The following is a 20,213-nucleotide window of genomic DNA, read 5'->3' as shown; positions in this document are numbered from 1 at the left end:
AGTGGCAATTGAATTCTCTAGCTTGAGTTATTTTCAGATTGAATTTTTGATACCTGTACTTACTCCTTTTCCTCTTTTGCTTTTCTTTTCCAAAACCAGTTCCTCTGTATTTAGATGTTGGTCTCTACTTGCAGTTTAGAGTCTGAGAACTTTTCCTTTTATTAATTTTTTGAGAGTTGAATAAACAATTCTTAGACTTTTTAAGGCTTTGGAGTTGAGATTTGGGGAAGCAAAAGGGCACTGTAGAGTCAGTATGTGTTCAAATCAGTTTATAGACAAGCAATAGTCACCATAAGGAACGCTAAATGACTTGCAAGAAATGATTATAACAAACATGGCTAGTTCACTCATTCTTCATTTGTTCATTCTATAGTCAACAAATTTTGATTGAGTTTCCATTATGTTCCAGACAGTCTGCAAGGATCTGGGATACAGTCGACAATTGCCCTATAGAAATTACATTCCATTCGTAGATTAAGGCCAAAAGTAAATAAACCAATCAATTAAATAGTTACCAATTCTGAAAAGTACAGGAAGAATTCAAACAAAGAGCTGCAATAAATGTTGAAGGAGGGCTCAAGAGATCAAGGAAGGACTCTCTAGGGAGATCACATATAATCTGAGTTTCCCAGCATGAGAAGGAGCTAATCTCATGAAGAGCTGGAGGAGAAAGCTTTAGAAGAGGGAACAACATATGTAAATGTCCCGTGACAGGAAACAAAACTGGAAGAAATAAAAGTGGTTAGGCATGATGAATTGGAAATGTCAAGAGTTGAGGTTGGAGAGAGAGGCAGGATCAAATTTGTCACATTATCAAAAACGAGGAGTTTGGAGTTTTTCTTAACTCCATGGAGAGAACTAGATGATTTTACTCATAGGAGTGGCTTGATCTATTTTAATTGTGGTGTTTTCATAAAAGTAAATACATCATGCTCTCATCTGATCTGTAGCCAACAGGTTTACTTGCAAAGAATTTAATTAAAGTACAAAGAAAAACATACGCATTAAAGCTATATCTACCTATTCTTTACTAAAACAATAATTATGAGTTTTTCCTTGGGATAGTATCAGGCACTACAGAACATTGTAATTCTTTCTCTATTATCATCTCTCTCCTTCCTTATTGAGGAAGGCTTCCCAGAGACAGCTGGGTGTCCCATGCAGTCAACCAGATACCCTGTGCCAACGCATGTACCATTTAGGCGCCTGCGGATGGCTTTGGCTGGATGCTGAATAAAAGCAGTCAGAATCTGATTTATTAACCAATTTAGAAGGTGCTATAAATCAAATTCATCTTTGGTACCTTCATTTTCTAACTTAGTAGCTTCAAGTTAGTAGTAGAGTCTTGATAATATTGTTTTATTTTCTCCCTAAATACTCTGAACATTTTATATGAAGTCCAAGTAAATGTGAATAATCCCTGTAACCATATAATTTTACTTATATGGTTACAGAGATACCTTTGGTCTGTACTTACTATAACAGGCATAAAGTTTCTGGCCACGTGCATCTTTTGTGTCATTTAAACAAACATCTTGTCATAAGTTTCTAGAATATTATCTTTCACTCATGAATAGTGATAGATCATGGTATTTTTTTGAGATACCAAACTTGAGTATCTGAAACTAAATCAGTTACCTTAAAAACACATTTTACTTTTTATGTATACGTTTTTGAACCTTATATAATATATCAAGAGTTTATCTTTGAATTCAAAACATAGCTCTGAAACTTACAGTGTAAACTTGGGTGAGTATTTAATCTTTCTGTGCTTTAGTTTCCTCAACTAGAAAATGCAGGTAGGAATCAAAGTTGGATAATACTGATAATTACATGAGTTTGTATATGTTTAAAAACTTACCTCATATTTGCAAAAAATCATATAAGTTATTTAGAAACACCCCTTTTTCCATTTAATAAATACTGTGTTTCAGGCATTGTGTTATATATTGAGCATACCAAATGAGTACAGACAATCCTTATCTCAACAGAGAGGCCAGCCAGATGTAACTAGAAGGTAGGGAAAGGGATATGGAAGTCAGCCGTGCAAATAAAAGAAACCCAGAGCTTCTGGAAGAACCACTGCTTCTTCTGTGCTTTGCAGGATTCTGGTGTTAGGTTAGATAAGTTAGGGTCATTGGGTTGTTTTTCCTTTTTTCAGATTTGTCAGAGCAAATACCAGCTTCTTTTTGGGAAGCCTCAGGAACCCTATATAAATATTTTTATTTAATTGGCAGCAGCATATTGTAATGGGTAAAAGCATGGGTTATAGAATAAGATAGACCTGAATTCAAGTCCGTTTACCAGCCACATGACCTTCTGCAGGTTTCTTAACCTCTCTGAGGCTGTTTTCTCATGTGTAATACTGGGATAACAATACTATAGACTTTACAGGTTTGTTATGATAACTAAATGAGCTACGTGCTTAACACTGTTTAGCACATAGTAAGTGCTTGAAAAAAGTTATTAATCATCATTTTAATATTATCACATAGCCACTATCTATTTTAAAAATAAGGACTCATAAAAGTTAAATGAATTGCCCAGTGACTTAATGTGGATTCAAATCTGTTTCTCCCTGATTTCAAAATCCATGTAGTTTGCATTTATTTTATGCCTCATCAGGAGAAAAACAAAACAAAAACTGGACCATTGTCTCTCATAAAGTAAAATCATTTAGTCCCTCCCATTACTATTAATGTTAATAAAAATAAAATGAAAGGCTCCTGGTTGTCAAAAATATGATACCAGAATAAATATCAACAATGTTGCATTTTTTGGAAGGCTGTCAAAAATAGATAGCAAGTACGGTTTTCATTAGCTTTCTTTATTAAAATTCTCTACCAAGCGGAGTTACTGCTTTGAGGATCTTCCAGATCACAGTATGTCTCTGTTTCCCAGGTGAGCGGACCTTATGGTCCAACCCAGGGCTGGCCACTAGTGCAAGAAGCCCAGACGCACAAGGCAGGGTGTGTGGCTGGGGCAGGCCCTCAGCTTTCATTGGTGTGAGTCAGAAGGTGCTTGAGAAGGTATATGTGAGGTTTGAGCTTGAACTTGTGTTTGATTTGGGATCCATTGGCCAAGAAATCTGACTTCAGCTGCACTGTTAATAGTGAATGCTGAGCTTCCCTCCAATTCATGCAAGTTATTCAAGCAGTAATTGGAGCTTCACTGCTTAAATGTCTCCTCCTAAAATATATTAATTCATAAGTTATTTATCAAGTTGGTCAAATTTATGGCTTTCATAATGAAAATGTATCTAAAATACCTACATTATGTGTGTGGGTGTGTATTTGTGCTTACATGTGTGTATGTGTTGCGGATATTTAAACTTAGTTTAGAAAGAGAACATTTACAATAATGAATAGCATTGCAAATATTAGAAGAGTGAATATTAAGTGATCAGAAATGCACATCTCAAATTCTTATATTTTTAACAAGCCTCTGGGAACTCATTAGAATTTTTGAATTATACTAAAACCCCATCCCCTTTGTGAATGGAAATTTTAGGGTTTCAAGGCTGAATAAAGTTGTATTTTAGCTCTAGGCCTTTGAATATCTGTTATACATTTTTTGGTAGGTGTATATGTAGGATTTCTATTTTTGGTAAGGTGGAAGCTGCTTATATACCTCTGTCTTTTCCAAAGTGAGACATTTTATATATTAAAGTTTTACACCCCATTATTGGAATATATGATTCCCTCTCATAACCACTATCTATTTTAAAAGTAAGGACTCATGGGACTGCAGAGGAAAGCAGTAAGGAGAGTCAGAGGTGGGTCTCTTCTCATGTGTTCTCTGTAGCTTCTTCTCTTACTGGAAGAAACAAAGGAGGAGATGACGGTGTTTTGTTTTGCTTTGCTTTTCCTAGATCACTAGCTGTGGGAAGGGTGGCACATATGACTCCAATATTGGTAATAATAAGTTGCTAATATTTTTCTAGCTGTTACCATGTGTGGGAACTTCTTCTAAGGTTTCTGTCCATATTGGCTTATTAATTTCACATTATCCCTTTGACAAAGGTAATATTATTATCCCCAGTTTGCAGATGAAGGCACTAAAGCATGATGAGATTAAATAACTTCCCCAAAGTGATATGTAAATGGTAAAGCTTGGGTTTATCTTCAGGCCATTCAGTCTTTGGCCTGTGAGCTTATGGACTATGCTACATACACTGCCAGTGGTATCCTTGAACAAGATAACAATACTATTACTAACAACAACAAAAGTAATTGAATTTAAATGTGTTTTTCTCTATGTTAGCACTGTGCTAATTGCTTTAACCTTCACAAAAACCTGGAGGTGGAAACTATTGTAGACCCCATTCTTACAATGTGGAAACTAAGCCTCTGAGAAGTTGTATAACTGCCTCCAGGCCACATAGTGGGTAAGAGGAGGCACTTAGGTTTGGATAGAGTCTGTCTGACTTCCAGAGTTGCAGATAAAGATAGGGAGGATGAAACACAGACAGTCCAGTCCCTCCTCATTTCTTGAAACAAGCATGAGCTTTCCATTAGCCCGTCACTACCCGCCACCACCTCTGTTAGAAGTCAGGGTCAAAAAGAGTAAATTACTCACATCAGTTCAGGGGTGTGTGTGTGTGTGTGTGTGTGTGTGTGTGTGTGTTTTGGTCAGCTATTACTTAAAATCTATGTTGAGTATTCTAATTAATTTAGGAAACAATGTTTAAAAAGAAGCTAAATTATTAGTGAGTTTCCCCTCAAAGCTTCCTAAAGGACCTTTATGAGAAGTAATTCAAGAGATTCCAGAGGATTAAGAGACTACTATATTTAAAGTACCCCATAACATAATATTGAATATAATCCTGAAGAGAGTTTTTGTTGTTTTTTTTTTCCTAAAAAACTCTATGCCATCACGTGAAGAATGATTAATGGCCCAAGATCCCCAGTGTAAAGAAGAGGAAGTGTGAGTGGAGCTTGTTAAGTATCCTTATACATTTGGAAAACTATGCTCTGGGAGAAAAACTTGACTTGGAAGTTAGAGGGAAGGACGTTTCACCTCAGTCTTAGGTAGAATTTTCTGTCAACCAGAACTGTACAGTCATGGAATGGGCTGTCTCAAAAACTCACCCACTCTCTGTCACCACAGGCATTTGTGCAGAGGGTGGACAGCAGTCAGAGATGCTGTCCCAATAATGGAGGGAAAATGAATAGATAACAATTGTAGTTATGAGATATTTTTATTTTACATGGAATAAATGCTGCTTAACCTACTTAACAAAGTGAGCCATGTATTTTAATAAATTTTAGTGTATTTTAGAATCTATTATCTACAAAAGATGGCAAAAGGGGAAATATACCTTAAGAAAGGAAAAAAGTTAATCTGTTTGAAAACATATATTTGGAAACACATTAAGGAGTGTCCTGTAGGTAAATGGAATCTATAAAGAGATCTAATATTTTGGAAAATACTGTAGAAGCATCAAAAAATGCCTAAAAATGTTATAGCTCTATTTGAGTGAAGTTAAAAGGAAGAAACAGGAAAGTATGTTTTTTGACAAAAATGATAAATTGCCATAAAGTTCATGAGACAAATGATTTTTTGAAAAAAATAGTGGTTCTCGGTCTTTGAGGAAGTGCCACATTGTCTTCCACAATGATTGAACTAATTTACATTCCCACCAACAGTGTGAAAGCGTTCCTGTTTCTCCACAGCCTCGCCAGCATCTGTTGTTTCTTGACTTTTTGATCATTGTCATTCTGACTGTTGTGAGATGGTATCTCATTGTGGTTTTGATTTGCATTTTTCTATTCACTATTCAGTGATATTGAGCTTTTTTCCATATGTTTGTTGGCTGCATAAATGTCTTCCTTTGAGAAGTGTCTGTTCATGTCCTTTGCCCCCTTTTTAACGGGGTTGTTTGCTTTTTTCTTATAAATTTGCTTAGGTTCCTTGTAGATTCTGGATATTAGACCTTTGTCAGATGGATAGATTGCAAAAATTTTCTCCCATTCTGTAGGCTGTCTGTTCACTCTGATGATAGTTTCTTTTGCTGTGCAAAAGCTCTTTAGTTTAATTAGATCCCGTTTGTCAATTTTTGCTTTTGTTGCAATTGCTTTTGACATGTTCGTCATGAAATCTTAGCCTGTGCCTATGTCCTAAATGGTATTGTCTAGATTATCTTCTAGGGTTTTTATAGTTTTGGGTTTTACATTTAAGTATTTAATCTACCACAATCCCATTAGTGGTATGTATCTCCCAAAATATAAATCATTCTATTTTAAAGATAATGTACACATATGTTCATTGCAGCACTACTCACAATAGCAAAGACATGGAATCAACCCAAATGCACATCAATGATGGACTAGATAAAGAAAATGTGCTACATATACACCATGGAATACTATGCAGCCATAAAAAGAACGAGATCATGTCCTTCGCAGTGACATGGATGGAGCTGGAAACCATTATCCTCAGCGAACTGACACAGGAACAGAGAACCAAACACCGTTATGTTCTCATTTATAAGTGGGAGCTAAACAATGAGAACACATGGACACAGGGAGGGTAACAACACATACGGGGGCCTGTTGCAGGAGGAGAGCATTAGGATAAATAGCTAATGCATGTGGGGCTTAATACCTAGGTGATGGGCTGACAGTGCAGAAAACCACCATGGCACACATTTACCTGTGTAACAAACCTGCACATCCTGCACGTGTATACTGGAACTTAAAGTAAAATAAAATATTTAAAAAAGAAAATTCAAAACACAACAAAATTAATAAAAGAGGCCAATCATTAAGCAAGCAAGACGTTAATATTAAGACTACAAAAGACTGAAGCAAACGAAAGTGTCTACAAAGGCTCACCACTGGGCTTGTTCCTGGTTTTTCCCCTGGTTGCTTAAATATCATCCTTCTGCACTAGGTGCACTACATCCATATATTAGAGCCTGAAAATATATGTACAATTGATGTCCAGATACCTATGAATTTTAATGTTGTAATAATAAACTCTGAAAAATTACATTGCAGCACTGTTATTTTGGTGTTGTTTGCAGAAAACACATTTCAGAGGGAGGCTTTTGAGTTCTCTGTACTACCTGGTCACTGTGTCATTTCCTTTTTGTTTTCTTAGGTTTTCGTGGGTCAGCTCCTTTTACATCCAAAAGATATAAAGAAGACAGGGTGCAAAGTGGTACAATACTATATTGAGGGTGCTATGACTTTTTTGAAGAGAAGGAACGTGGTCTTCAAAAGAAAGAATTCAGAAGGTCTATACAATGGCCCCCTTGTCAGTACTGAGAATGAGCTCAAATTTCATCATGATTCTTTGGTTTAGTATCATTTACACAGAAAATAAAAAGGGAAGATAATCAGTGGAAAGTGGGCTTTTCTGTAGCACGGGAGAGAATTAGAGTTGGCTCAAAGGCAGGCTCTGGAATACAGAAATCTGATATGCCCTGCTTGCTATTTTTTAGGATACTGAAAGTTAGTATGATTATTTCAGAGTTTTAAGCCTGCTAGAATTTGTTCTGCAGATATGTAGACATCTACATTCATAAGATTTATAAGTAAGCACTTTGAATTTGTGAGATGCTAATATCTGGGGCTGGGCTTGCTCCTCTCTGCTTTTTTTTTCTCATTAGACTTCTCTCTAAAACTGGGGAAGGCATGTTCTATGTGAAAATATAATTTCTTGAAAGTAGAGAGAAGGGTCTTGAAAACCCTTCTTTAGATGTTTTGATAGCAAACAATTCTGGCACAAAGCGTCCCCAGTGATGGAAGAAAAACTGCCTCTCATGCACTGTCATCCTTCTTTGATCTTTTACCTCTTTTGCAGTGTAATCGCCAAATCAATTCCCTGAAGGTTTTGTGCTTTTCTCCTCTAATTGCTATTAGAGAGGGCTGTGAATCCTCCTACTTCCTCACTCTGCATAGTTTCTAACAGTTCTCTTTGACCAAAGTTATTCAGTAAAATTAAAGGGGATAGGATCAAAGGCCATGTGTTTTCAGAATGATGCTGTCATTTTTGTGGGGTCCTTACCATTTTGAAATAGTGCAGGGCAGGGGGTAGGCAATTGCAGTTTTTCAGCATTTTCATGGAGCAGAGATCTCACCACCTCAACCAAACCACTTAAGGGCATTCATTTAAAAGCTTAGAAAGGCTGGAGGCTTCCCCACTAAAGGCAGCATCTCGCAACCGGATGAATACCACACTGCATGAGGAAAACCACGCTGCCCTTGCAGTCTTCCACCTTCCTCTTTACCCCATTTATCAAACTCATGGTAACTCACAAGAAGCATTCAGTTTTAATTTGTCTTGCTTGACTTCATTACCTACTACCATATGTATGCATGCTTAATGAAAATTGTCAGTGGGCTTCCAGCTCAGAATCAGCACATGCTACCCAGAAGATGGATCATGGTACAGGTATTTAGTATATGCCAGGCACTGTTCTAAGTGCTTTGCCAATATTAGCTTATTTAGTCCTCACAACAACCATAGGCATAAGGGTTTATTTTAATCTCCATTGTACGGATAAGGACTCCAAGACACAAAGAAGGTACGTAAATCTCCCAAGACTAGCTTCAAAATTGGAATTTGAACCATGCAGCTTGATTCCAGAATTCATGCTGTTAACTAAAACATCAACATCAGACCAAAGTAATAATCTGAAAGAAATGCTGAGCGTTTCTTCTTTGAAGTCTTTAACTCTTATGTAAGATTAAATTACCAAAAAACAGAGGCAGTGATTTTACTCCTGAAGTCCCTTTTGAAAGAAATAGGAGACAAGAGAAAGCTTGTCTTTACAGCCTAGTAGACTGGTTTCAATCCAGACTCCAGTTATACTAGTATGTTAGACTTGTTACTAATTTCTCTGGATCTCACTTGCTTAATCTGTGAGATAAGAAAATGACCATAACACCTACTTCATAAGGTTGACATGGGCATAAACCTATGCAATGCATTGTGCTAGGTGATACATGTGAGCCGATATTATTTTAATACTGCCTTCAATCCTTTGTGGAAATAGAATAGTAACAGAAAATGAATCAGCTGTGTATGAGATCTATTAAAGTGATATTGTTTGGTAGATAATCAGAGGCATAAATTTTACTATACGAGGTAGGTCAATGGTCTGCCTTCCACCCGTGGACTAGTTTTCTGCAATATCTTTCTTAAATTTTTGACACAAGGCCATTGTGAGTGAAATGGTGTTGTAGCGCAGTGTGTCAGGTATTGATTTCATGCTGGGGTGGGCCTGTGTTGTCCCGGTTCTGAATTACAGCAGTGTATCACATCTGCTTGCACCACTCCCAGTTCAGCTCTGACTGCATAATAGTCATGGAGCTGGGATTTACCAATCTCTTCAAGTTAATTAGAAATGGAAAATCAGCATAGTCACAGAGTAAAAAATAAATAAGATGGCGATGCTCCAAGGATGTGGGGATTCTCCCCATAGGAGTTGTCAGGTCAACTGCTCCCACTGAGGTCCGATGCCTGGGGGCACATGGGAGCCGAAGGGGGGTTGTGTCAGGAACTCCCTTCTCGTCTCACCGTCCCAACTTACTATGTGAAATTATCCAATTTCTACCTTCAAATTGAAAAACTGTCCTTTAATTCTCTCTCTCACCACAGGAGTCCTAAAGACTATACATTCCAACTCAGCAACTGTTTCATAAAGCCTCCTTAGAAAATGATGGGGGTGGACACCCCACTTGAGGAAAGTCCATTCTTTATAGACAGCATCCCATGTGGCACTTTATGGGTTAAACTTGTGTTGCAGAGAAACGGTATCAAGTGGCTTTCCAGGAGATAACCCCCATTTAAAAACTGCCATCTCTAAAAGGTGAGCCAAATGCCCATGAGTTTAAACTGCTTTGTATGAAAGGAACAACCCCGTGTGTTTGAGTTTGCTTCTGTCTCAGTGTCTGTCATCTATACAACCGATTATCAGGATGAAGACTGTCAATCACGGTTAATAAAAACCTCAGAACACGACACAGATCTCTTTTACTATAGATGTATTTGATGATAGCCTCACTTTATTATGTCACATAAATCAAAAGGGAAGCATTTATCTCATCATTCGGAGGCACCCCTTCTCTCCCTGTGTCCTCGCCCCTCCCCCCGTACCAGTTCTCAGTCCCTCAAAGATGCTTTGTGCAAGAAAGTGCAAGTTTCCCGTTCTGGCTTCATTTTTGTTCCCTTTTGCGATCCTCCTGGCTCCCCCCCAAACCAAGCTAGCAAAGCAATGGCCCCGGTTCCCCCCCAACGCCTGACCTGCGTTTACTGGGAGGAGAGCGGGAGAGGGAGCGCGCATTCCGGAGCAGGCTGCTTTGACTCCGACCACAGGCTGTTTTGTGCAGGCTGTCCCTCTTCTTCAAAATCGTGCATCCCCTCCCCGAAGCAGCAGGCAGTGTGCCTCCATTCAGCCACATTTGGTATGCATGAGCACGGCTGCAGAGAGAGGGGAGGTGGCTTTTTTAAGAAGGTTCAGGGGCTCAGGCAAGGCTACTTGACTAGTCTTCCAAGTTCCAGGAAGCCTCTGCCCTAATGGAATTTGCAGGTGTGGAGATGACCATGGGATGCCAGAGCCGTGGGGGACCGTTTATTTTCTAGGCATTGCTCAGGTTTTCAGTTTCTTGTTTTCCTGGTGGAATTTGGAAGGGGTCATGAATCAGGCTGATGCTCCTCGACCCCTAAACTGGACCATCCGGAAGCTGTGCCACGCAGCCTTTCTTCCATCTGTCAGACTTCTGAAGGTACTGTAACTTGCAGCTTTGAATGGCGCTAATTGTGCTTTTCAGATTTAAATACCCAACTTGGGGACTTGGGCTGGGACGCACCTTTGGGGGAGCCTAAATGCATGCAGTACTGGCTCTGTGGTCCGTGGCTGGAGAGAGGTTCTCAGTACTCCTGCCCTCCCCCCACGCCCCCCACCCACACCCCGTGGTGTCAGAGACAAGAGGCTGGTGCGAACCACACTCGAGAAGGAGATTTTGGTCTCAGAGAATGGGCTACCTGGTGCTCCCCCACCCCTTTTAACCATTCCTAAAACAGAATTAATTAACTTCTTTGGGAGGGTGGGAATAGTAGTGGGAGTGAAATCTCTTACTCCCTTGTGTTTGGCTCCTGGGCTTTTCTTTCTCTCTCCCTGGGGAAGCCCTTCGACCCACTTTCCCTTTAAATGGAACCAGAGAGAACAAAGGATTCTCCTCATTAGTTTAAAAGCTTTGTGTAGTTAGGTGGCCAGTCAGGTGAAGATGAACAAAGAATGAGCCTCCTCAGACAGTGACTTTTTTGGTGCCCTTGTTTTTAGAAAAGGCATAAAAATGTGAGTCTCCTGAGTGGAATCAGTAGTGGGAAAGTATTGTTAAACATGTATTGAATGTCAGCTCTCTCTCTAGCTGTGAGTCACACAAAAGAATGGCACTACACCTGAGCAGGAATTGCCACCATGTGTCTGCAGCGCTTCTCTTTCCAGAAGCAAATGCATTAAAGATACTGAAAAAGTCCATACAACTCTGTACTAATCCACCTTCACGATCTTTCTTGTGGGGGGGAAAACACAAATTAGATTTAAAGGTGCAGGAAACAAGCATTTTTGCCCAGCAAATAGAAGGTGGTAATACTTAATAGGGAAAAATAAATATCTCTGATGTTCTATACCCATTCGAAGTTAAAAAAGGCAAAGTTCTTAATTCTCTTTTCCTGAGTATATGTGCTCTTTTGATTTAGTGACCACAGAGCATTGAGTCCAGTGGGCTACAATGGAGAATTAATGAATTAGCCCTGAATACGTTACACTTGGAGAATTTTGTTCTGAGGATGTGTTCTGGTTAGGTAAGATTTGATGGGGACAGTTAGTTCCATACAGCTAAGTGGTGCCTCACAACAGAGTATTACCCCTTGCCTGAGTTTTCCTTTTCTTGTTAAACACCAACTGGTATTAACTTTCAACAAAGGCTGCCCCAAGTGCTGTTCAAACTCCCATCATATGGTTGTCATGGCGATGGCTTGCTTCCCTAGGGACTATTTAGGAGGAAAGGCAGGTTTGGGTATGGGTAGTAGAAGAGACTTTTCCTTGGATATGTATGTTTTTGCTGTGGTGTAACAACATGTGTGATAGGGCAAGAAAAAGAATGAGGCCAGAGAACTAACAAATTGGTGTACATTTTCTCCAGAATCACTAGTGAATCAAGAGTCAGGGGCAAAGAATGGGCATATCTAAGTCTCCGTGAAAGAATTCAACTCCAGAAATTCGAAGTGCAATGAGAAACATTTTTTCAGTTAAAGTCATGTATCAGCTTTAACCCAAAATAATGCTTTTTAACTCTTCTTGACACATATGTGACTATCACTCTCCATATATGATTAATTAATATGCTAGTTTTTTAAAATGGAGAATGTTATTCATTTACTAGTCATCACAAAACCAGCAGAGAAGTACCTACCTGAGGTACTTCTTTTAGAAGAAGCTCTGTCTTTTTAGGAGAGTGAGCTCTGTCATCTTTTTTAACTGAAAGTACTGTCCATACTTTCAGGAGACATTGTTAATGCTACAGCCATACTTTCATTGGCATACAGCTCAATCTTACCATCCTTTATTAAAGTGATGCTTTGTAATAATTTATTGAATAAAGTGCATTACTGTGTGTCCTTCCCATTTTTTCAATATCTAGAAGACAGGATGGAACCTTACTGGAGAACTTTTTTCCCAAATGACATCTGTATTTTTGAAAGATCATAGCTATCCTCTGAGACTTCAGATATTGAGCACATTTCAAACTCTTAAAAAAATAAAGTCATACCAAGTTCTTTCAGCAATACTTAGAAAGAAATAAAAGCTGCTTTGGTATATGAGCAATTGTATTGTCCACTCTCTGGCTGTGAATGCTATGTATTTTTTTCCTATGGATTGTTGTATGTTTCTCCTATGGATTCCTGTGTTTGCTTTGCTAGTTCCTATGTATTCTCGCCATTTTATCTTTTGAGTAAAATGTAAGTTCATGAATAATAATTTGCATGTTTTGGTAAATGCTCTTCCTGGCTTAATCTAGAAATGAAATATTTAATAACAGTATTTCTTATGTCCTTTCCTTTCTTTCTCCTCCCTCCCTTCCTCCCCCTTCTCTCTCTTGTTCCACCTCCCTCCACACTACCACCACTATGTTAATTTGATGAATGGATTCTCTGGGAATCCAGTAGATTATTGAAATCTTAAGGTAACAAAGCCAATTCTCCTATTCAACAGGTAGTGCTTATTCCTCTTCCAAGCATTGTTCTAATATGACCTGCCCTCTCTCAGTGCCCCTACCTGTCAGTAAATGCAGTGTAGGTCCTGATGGCTTGATTAGATTTAGCTAAACTCTGATCAGTCACCATTGCTGACAGACTGGACTCGAGCCAATTTCCCTTTCTATCCTTTTCCTTGAAAATGTGTGTATCTTTGCTAACTTCCTTTGGTATCATGTTAATATTTAGAAATGGCTTCATAATCCTATTTCCTTATTTTCCATTTCCTAATAGAAACAGGATACTAAAGAATTAGAAGGGGAAGGCCGATATCTGAAGTATGAATTAAACCCAATGAGCGTTGGAATATACTTATTATTCCTCCTGAAAGCATCTCATTTGTTGTTTTGTCCATCTCAGAGCAATTTTTGAACATGCCAACAAACTCACATTTTGAATTTGGGGTTGAACATGCCAACAAACTCACATTTTGAATTTGGGGTTGCATTTGGAAATAAAACTTGGAAATGAATTTCTGGACAGGCACACAATGATGATAGCCAAAAGACAGAGCCTGTTTTCAAACGGGTAAATTTCAAATGGGACCCTTTCCACATCATTTCTCTTCTGTTGTCGTTTGCTTTATTCTTATGTGTTTCAAGATTGCATCTTACTATTAATCACAAAAGAAGTCAAGTTTATTTCAGTGACAGAATGTTCTTAGCATATTTCATGTTCATTATCAGGTCTATCTTTGCCATTGTTTTATTTGGAAGATTTTATTTTGGTAACATGTTGAATTCGAAGATTATTTTTAGGGCAGAGAGCTTTCTGTGTATTGAAGTCTTGGCGAACTTACTGAAGGGAAGGCTTCTGAAAAATGGGTTGCATTGGGAGAAGGGGACACTGTATTTGTGACAGATTTTGTAAAGATATTTAAGTCAGTGTGTTAATGAAGACCAAATGATTAGTATCATTTTTAAGACTTTCAAATTTTTATATTGAGAAATCATATGACTTTGCTCACTTTAGGCAATGTCAGAAATAGAATAAAGAAATTATATTCTGGAAAAGTCAGCCTGGACACTGGGTCCTAATTCCACTGTGTTCCTAACCAGCTGTGTGACCTTGGGCAAATTACTTAATCTTTCTGTAACTTGATGTCTTCTTTAAAATGAAGGGTTTGGCTCTTGACTGGATTTAGATCTAGTGTCCGAAGCCTGCTATGCAACTTGGGCATTGAAGAACGTTGTCTATTTGGACTGAAAGAATTGAATATTAAAATGGAAGAAGGAAACGGGTAAACAACAGTGTTTAAATCATATTAGGTTGGTGCAAAAGTAATCATATTAGGTTGGTGCAAAAGGATTTTAATGGCAAAAACCATGATTACATTTTCACCCACCTAATAGAAGGCCTTGTCTGCTAAGCTACAGCATTTGACCATTATCTTGAAACTAGGGGGAAGGGAGAGGCAATTAAAAGAATTTTTGCAGTGAGGTGATCACCAGATTTAGGTATTATGTAGTTGCTCTGGCTGTAGTGTCTAAAATGGGTGAGATGATGCAACTGGAAGCTGAAAGATTAGATTAGAGGCCTGGGGAATTGATGAGAACCTGGCTAAGGCAAAAGTAATGAAGGTAAAATAAACAGGGCCTTGCTAAATGGACTAGTTGTGGTGGAGAGAGGAATCTAGGATAACTTCTGAGTTTCTATCTTTGCTGTAGGGTTGGCTGGTGGTCCCAGCATCTAAGAATTAAGATCCTGAGAAGGAAGTTCCTCTTTCCCAGGCTAGAAAGGGTATTTCAGTTATTGTCTCTAGTAGGACTGACAAAAGTGAAGAATATTATTCCTTATCTCACTCATCTCATTAATGAGGATGAGCCCCATGGAGTGTCCGATAGCAGAATTCTTTGAAGCAAATACTATTCAGTCAGTAATGTCACTGTATTTTTGTTATATACCCTGCCTTCTGATAAAACTATGTAGAGTTTTACATAGTAAATTCCCTTTTTAATTTTTTTTTTTTTTTTGGAATCTAGTCAAAAGCCCAAACTCTTATTTTTTATCCTTTCTCTTTTTGATACAGAAGTATTACTTAAAGTAGGTAACACAAGGGAATTAACTGAAGGAGCAATGATCAGGTTGGGTTATCAGATCAGCACAAATTCTGCCCAAGTGCTAATGTTTTACACTTCTATAATTCCATATAATGATAACCAATGTTCATTCTATTGTCTCTGAAGCAAAGTAAGATCCAAATAACCAAATGTATTTGGTCTGTCTTCTATAGTTGATTTCAGGCATTCCAGGAACTGATTTCCCTCTGGTGTTCTCAAACTCTTCAAGGAATAATTATGTTGAAATTTGTTTCAATTGTGTTTTAAATTTATGACATTCAAGTTGTCCCATTCACATCTAAAATTCTGAATCTTTACAAAGGAGGTAGAATGATGTCAATAAACCAGAAACTTTGCTTAGCCTGGACAGGGTACTCAGCCACATCCTAGGGAGCAACAGTTAAATTTCCACCACAAGAGAGGAAATACACACCTATTATGTCTAGGTGAATATATCAGTGAATCCTGGCAAGCAAGGCCAGGATATTTGTAATGGACTAATTCCATGAAGTGACTTGAAGATGGGAAACTTGAAGAATAAACTGCTTTTAGGAAAACATGATGTATTGTTAGGCAGAATTTTAATGGCTACAAATAAAAGAAACTTCCATCTTTCCATCTCAGCCTGCCAGCCTCAGATTTCCTTAAGAAAAAAAGAAAAGAATAAAAGAAAATGGGACCAAACTAAAACCCAGGAGAGAGGGAAAATGGTCTGGTGTGTATCAAATGGTGGCTTCGACTCAGGCTGCTGAACAGTGAACCATGTGACTTGCCTTTTTGTGAAATGTTCTTCAGGCAGCCTAAGGAAAATTCCTGAGGCAACAAGAAACCCTCCTGTCTCTCTGGAGAGTTCTGTCTCCTGATGACCTTTTTTGTGGAGGCAAGAATGAAAATGTGTGGTCACTGGGGAGTGAGGAGGAAATGGCTGGGACATCCAAGTCCAGGGGCCACTGCACTCTGGGATGCTTGGAGGCACAGTAACGGCCCTGGCAAGGTCTGTCTCAAGGGAAAGGGCCCTGCCGTCCTGCCAGATGACTTCCTGCAGGGAGCCAGGACTCTGCCTACCCAGCAGCGGTTCCACACCCTCCCCTCTGCTCTTCTGTTGGTGTATCCTCAACTGGCTCCAAATTAATTTTCAGATCATATTTTTTCTCCCTTTCCATTATCTAGCATGAAAAAGAGTTTTACAGGCTGTGACCAACAAAACATATTCAATAAATGTTTAATGAATGAACAAACAAATGAACAAACACATGAAAGATACATGAAATCCCAAGAATGCTTAGAACCACTTGGGGAGCTTGTCAGAAAAGCAAATAGTCAGGGCCCACTCTCGGAGGTGTTGACTGAGTAGGTAGGTGGTGGGTTCAGGAATTTGCATTTTCACTGTTCTGCCAGTGATTCTGAAGTCCAGAGCTCTTGGAAGGACCCCACATTGAAAAAAGCTGCCATAGATTCAGCTGAGCTGGATGGAAACTTAATTCAGCGGCCCCTCTGATGCTGGTATCTGGGAAGAACAGATTTTGTGTTAGTTGACAGTGGGAGTAAAAGGTTTTAAGTAAACAGTTCTCAGGTTTTCAGAATGTAATCATGAAAGATCATTGACAGAAAGAGAAGTAAATTGACTTCAGCTGCCCTGCTCTGAGTTCTAGATGATAGAATCTGAAGAAGTGTTTTTCCCTATTTCTTTTTATTTTCTGTTTGTTTATATGATCATTTCTCTGTAGTTTTTTCATGAAAATTTTTAGTCACATGATGTGAAATTTCAGAATTTTCTATGCTATTGAACTTAGATGGAGATATGGTTGTGAACGAGAGCTCCTAAAAATAGTCTTCATGGTCAAGATTCTGGAACATCCTACATATGCCCCCTTTCTTTATTCCGCTATAATGAATGGCCCTCGGGCTTGCAGTGGTCACTCAAGGGCATGTCCCTTAGATTCCAAAGTATGTGATAGGACCAAGTGAGAAGTGGCCAGTTCACTTTGGGGCAAAGGCTGAAGCAGCCATAACTGATGCCCATAATTCTAGACTCCCCAACCCAACCACCTCCACCCCACAACCTTCAAAAACTAACCAACGATTCTGGACAGAAAGGAGGAGGAAGAGAACATTTAGGGCTTTCATTTGGAAAAGCATAATTATATTTACAATTAATTTTATACTTGGAAAATTTTTTAAATGCTGCTTAATATTAAATATTTAATATGAAAAAAATAGAATGAACACAATTTTCCTGGCTCTTGAGCATGTGGCAAAAATACAGTGCTGTGACTGCTGGGGTGGGGGTGGTTCAGGTATAACAAAATCTGTAGGAAGGGCACACTTAATTTTTATGTTTATCACACAGAAGATTTGTGTTTAATAGCCTGTGGGAATTCAGATCTAACTATTGGTTCTTCTGTACTTCATTTTCAGAGGGACATGCATAGGAGTTGTAGTGTAGGGATATCATTGATGAGTTTTATTTCTTTTCTCCCAAATAAGTAAAGATTCTTCAAGGTTTAATGCATAGGTAGGTAGGTAGGTAGATAGATAGATAAAATAGATAACTGATAAGGAAGGTAGGAAGAATTCCTACATTTTACATATTGAATTGTCTTACATGAAGAAAGTTTTATCCAACACAATGAGTACTTGAAGCAGTGTTTCTCAAAGTGTGATCCAAGACTGTCTATGATAGAATCAGATGACAGTAACTTCACATAGACCTACTAAGTTAAACCCCTGGGTGGACCTTGCAAACTTGCATTTCACAAACAACTCAGATGAATGTTACGCACTTAACATTTGAGAATCTCTGCTTCTAAAGTGTAATGCTTTAGTAAAGAGATGTTTGCTCATTAAAATTAGGCTCTGGCATGACCAGGCCTCAGTATCTCATTTTTATTGTTAAAAATTGAGCACTCAGTATCTCTCTATACATTTATATAGATTCAAAATGTATCCACATCTTTAAAGTTCTCATGCTCACAGAGCATTGAATGACTTTTATAATGATTTTTTAAGGGATCATGCAGGAAACCTAATTTAGATACCAAAAATGTGTAGACGATAGGTAGTATTCCGGATTCAAAGAAAATATGGCATGTCAGACTCACTCTTTGTTTACTTTAGGAGACTGTACACTTTCATGATTAGAGGCAGAAAAACTTTGCAGCAGAGAAAGCACATTAAGTCTAACTGCTGCCCTAATCAAGTGGCCATTGCTGAATCAAGTAAGCTCCCTCTCATCTGCTCCTTTTCCTCTATACTATCTCCCAACTGCTAGGATCACCCATTCACCACACTGCCCAAACTGGAAAACCTGGGTTTGTGCCTTTTGCCTTGTTTTCTCCCATCCTTATGTAATTAGCCAATCAGTTCTGCCAGATTTCCTCATAAATATATCTCTGTTCCACCCCCTTCTGTCTATTCCTAGTTCCCAAAATCAGTCTCTCTTTTTCTTGGGCCCAAAATACTACAGCTGCCTCCAGTGTTGTCTACTTCAAATCCATCCTTCCCACAGCCACCAGAATGGTCCATTTAAAATGCAAGTAAGACCAGGAGGCTGCTGTGTTTGACATTCTTCAGTGATTCCTCATCTCTTGCAGAATAAAACGTAAGCTCTTTGGCATGGAATACAAGACCCAAGGTGATCTGGCCTCTGCCTACTTTGCTGCCTTCTTACCTTGTTTTTCCCCTCCTCAAATCATGGAATTCCGTGTAGCTGAGTTTTTTGCACGACTTATTTCTACTGCCTGGAAAACCTGCACCAGACCTTCTGCTAGCTAACCCTGCCCATATTTTAATGCTCAACGCAGGTAAGTAGGATGAGTTCAGAAAAATTTCCCTGAATCCTCTAAGCTAGATAAAGCTCGCCTCTCCTGCATGTCCATAAACATCAGTGGGTATTTCTAGCTTTACTTTTAGTATGTTGTGGTATTATTAGCTCTTCCAACTCATTTTGAAAATCTTCTCGAAGTTGAGAATCATATCTTGTTCAATTTGGTGTGTGTAACATTTAGCAGAGAGCCTAGAATGTCTCGGGTGTTAGATGAATTATATCTGAATAGGTAAATATTGGAGAAAATGAGTAACTATGTTTTTGATTAGTGTTCTGAAGTTGCTACTTAGAGGAACCAAATGGTATTATAGGGTCTTGGTAATTTTTTGTGATTAAAGAATACCTTGAGCTTGAGATGATTTAGTTCATCGATTCCCCAAGTTGGAAGATTAGTTAGGGAGTTAAACCAATATTTCGTGCTCAGTGAAAGTGACCCAGAATAAAATATGTGCTCAAGGAAGAATCTTTGTAGGTAGCACCAGATATCTGCTTTGATAATATACACTGAAAGAGAAAGTGAGAGATAAAAATTATCTCATCTATTCATCATGTTGGAGAAAAGGTATTTCTTAATATGGTGATCTAACATATGTTAATATATTTCCTTTAATATTATTGACTGGGTTACATTGTAAAATAGATAAAATACTGTTAGAAGAAAAACTGTACTGTTAAACTTGCTGGGGCCACCCTTGCTTTATCCTCTAAATATGTCCTTGGAAAATGTCTAGAGATAACTGTGTAGGCTCTACCCAACTGAAATATTTTGGTGTTTCCATTTGAAGGTAAATATGACTTAGGATTTATTTTTCTGTTAGTCATAGGTTATTTTACTATATCATGTATCATGGATCAAGGTCAAATAGAAATCTTAGCTTATCAGATTCCTAGAGGGAAAAAATAAATCAGAGTCAAAATAACTTGCTTATGGAAGAGATCAGAATTATTAGAAAATCATGCTACTGTTTGTTGGTTAAGATCAATAATACATGTGGCTGGAAAGAAGGTAAATAACTATTTGCTGGCATAATCTCTGTGATAATCTCACTAGAAGAAAA

The 20,213-nt window shown here is 38.3% G+C and overlaps 1 protein-coding gene and 1 long non-coding RNA gene across 27 annotated transcripts in view; one reads left to right on the top strand and one right to left on the bottom strand.

Annotated features, from left to right (window-relative positions):
- LOC134728538 (uncharacterized) overlaps positions 1-10,391 on the bottom strand; it is a 33,266-nt gene extending 22,875 nt beyond the window's left edge. The window contains exon 1 of the long non-coding RNA XR_010109049.1: positions 10,255-10,391. This is a non-coding gene — a long non-coding RNA (uncharacterized LOC134728538). The remainder of the gene's footprint in view (positions 1-10,254) is intronic.
- The window catches only part of TRPM3 (transient receptor potential cation channel subfamily M member 3), a 905,462-nt gene that overhangs the window by 321,027 nt on the left and 564,222 nt on the right, over positions 1-20,213 (top strand). For 5 of the 26 annotated variants that reach the window (XM_034967587.3, XM_034967581.3, XM_034967584.3 and 2 more), the window contains exon 1: positions 10,057-10,736. The exons of 11 other annotated variants lie outside the window; for them this stretch is intronic. In XM_034967587.3, the coding sequence (XP_034823478.1) occupies positions 10,560-10,736 (177 nt within the window). In that variant the 5' untranslated portion in view covers positions 10,057-10,559. Of the gene's footprint in view, positions 1-10,055; positions 10,737-20,213 lie in introns of those variants that run through there. 10 more of the 26 variants (XM_034967575.3, XM_034967576.3, XM_034967573.3 and 7 more) reach the window with 4 other exon arrangements.

This window comes from Pan paniscus, chromosome 11, assembly GCF_029289425.2.
Source record: "Pan paniscus chromosome 11, NHGRI_mPanPan1-v2.0_pri, whole genome shotgun sequence".
Classification (NCBI taxonomy): domain Eukaryota; kingdom Metazoa; phylum Chordata; class Mammalia; order Primates; family Hominidae; genus Pan; species Pan paniscus.
This window is presented reverse-complemented; position numbering and strand designations above follow the sequence as displayed.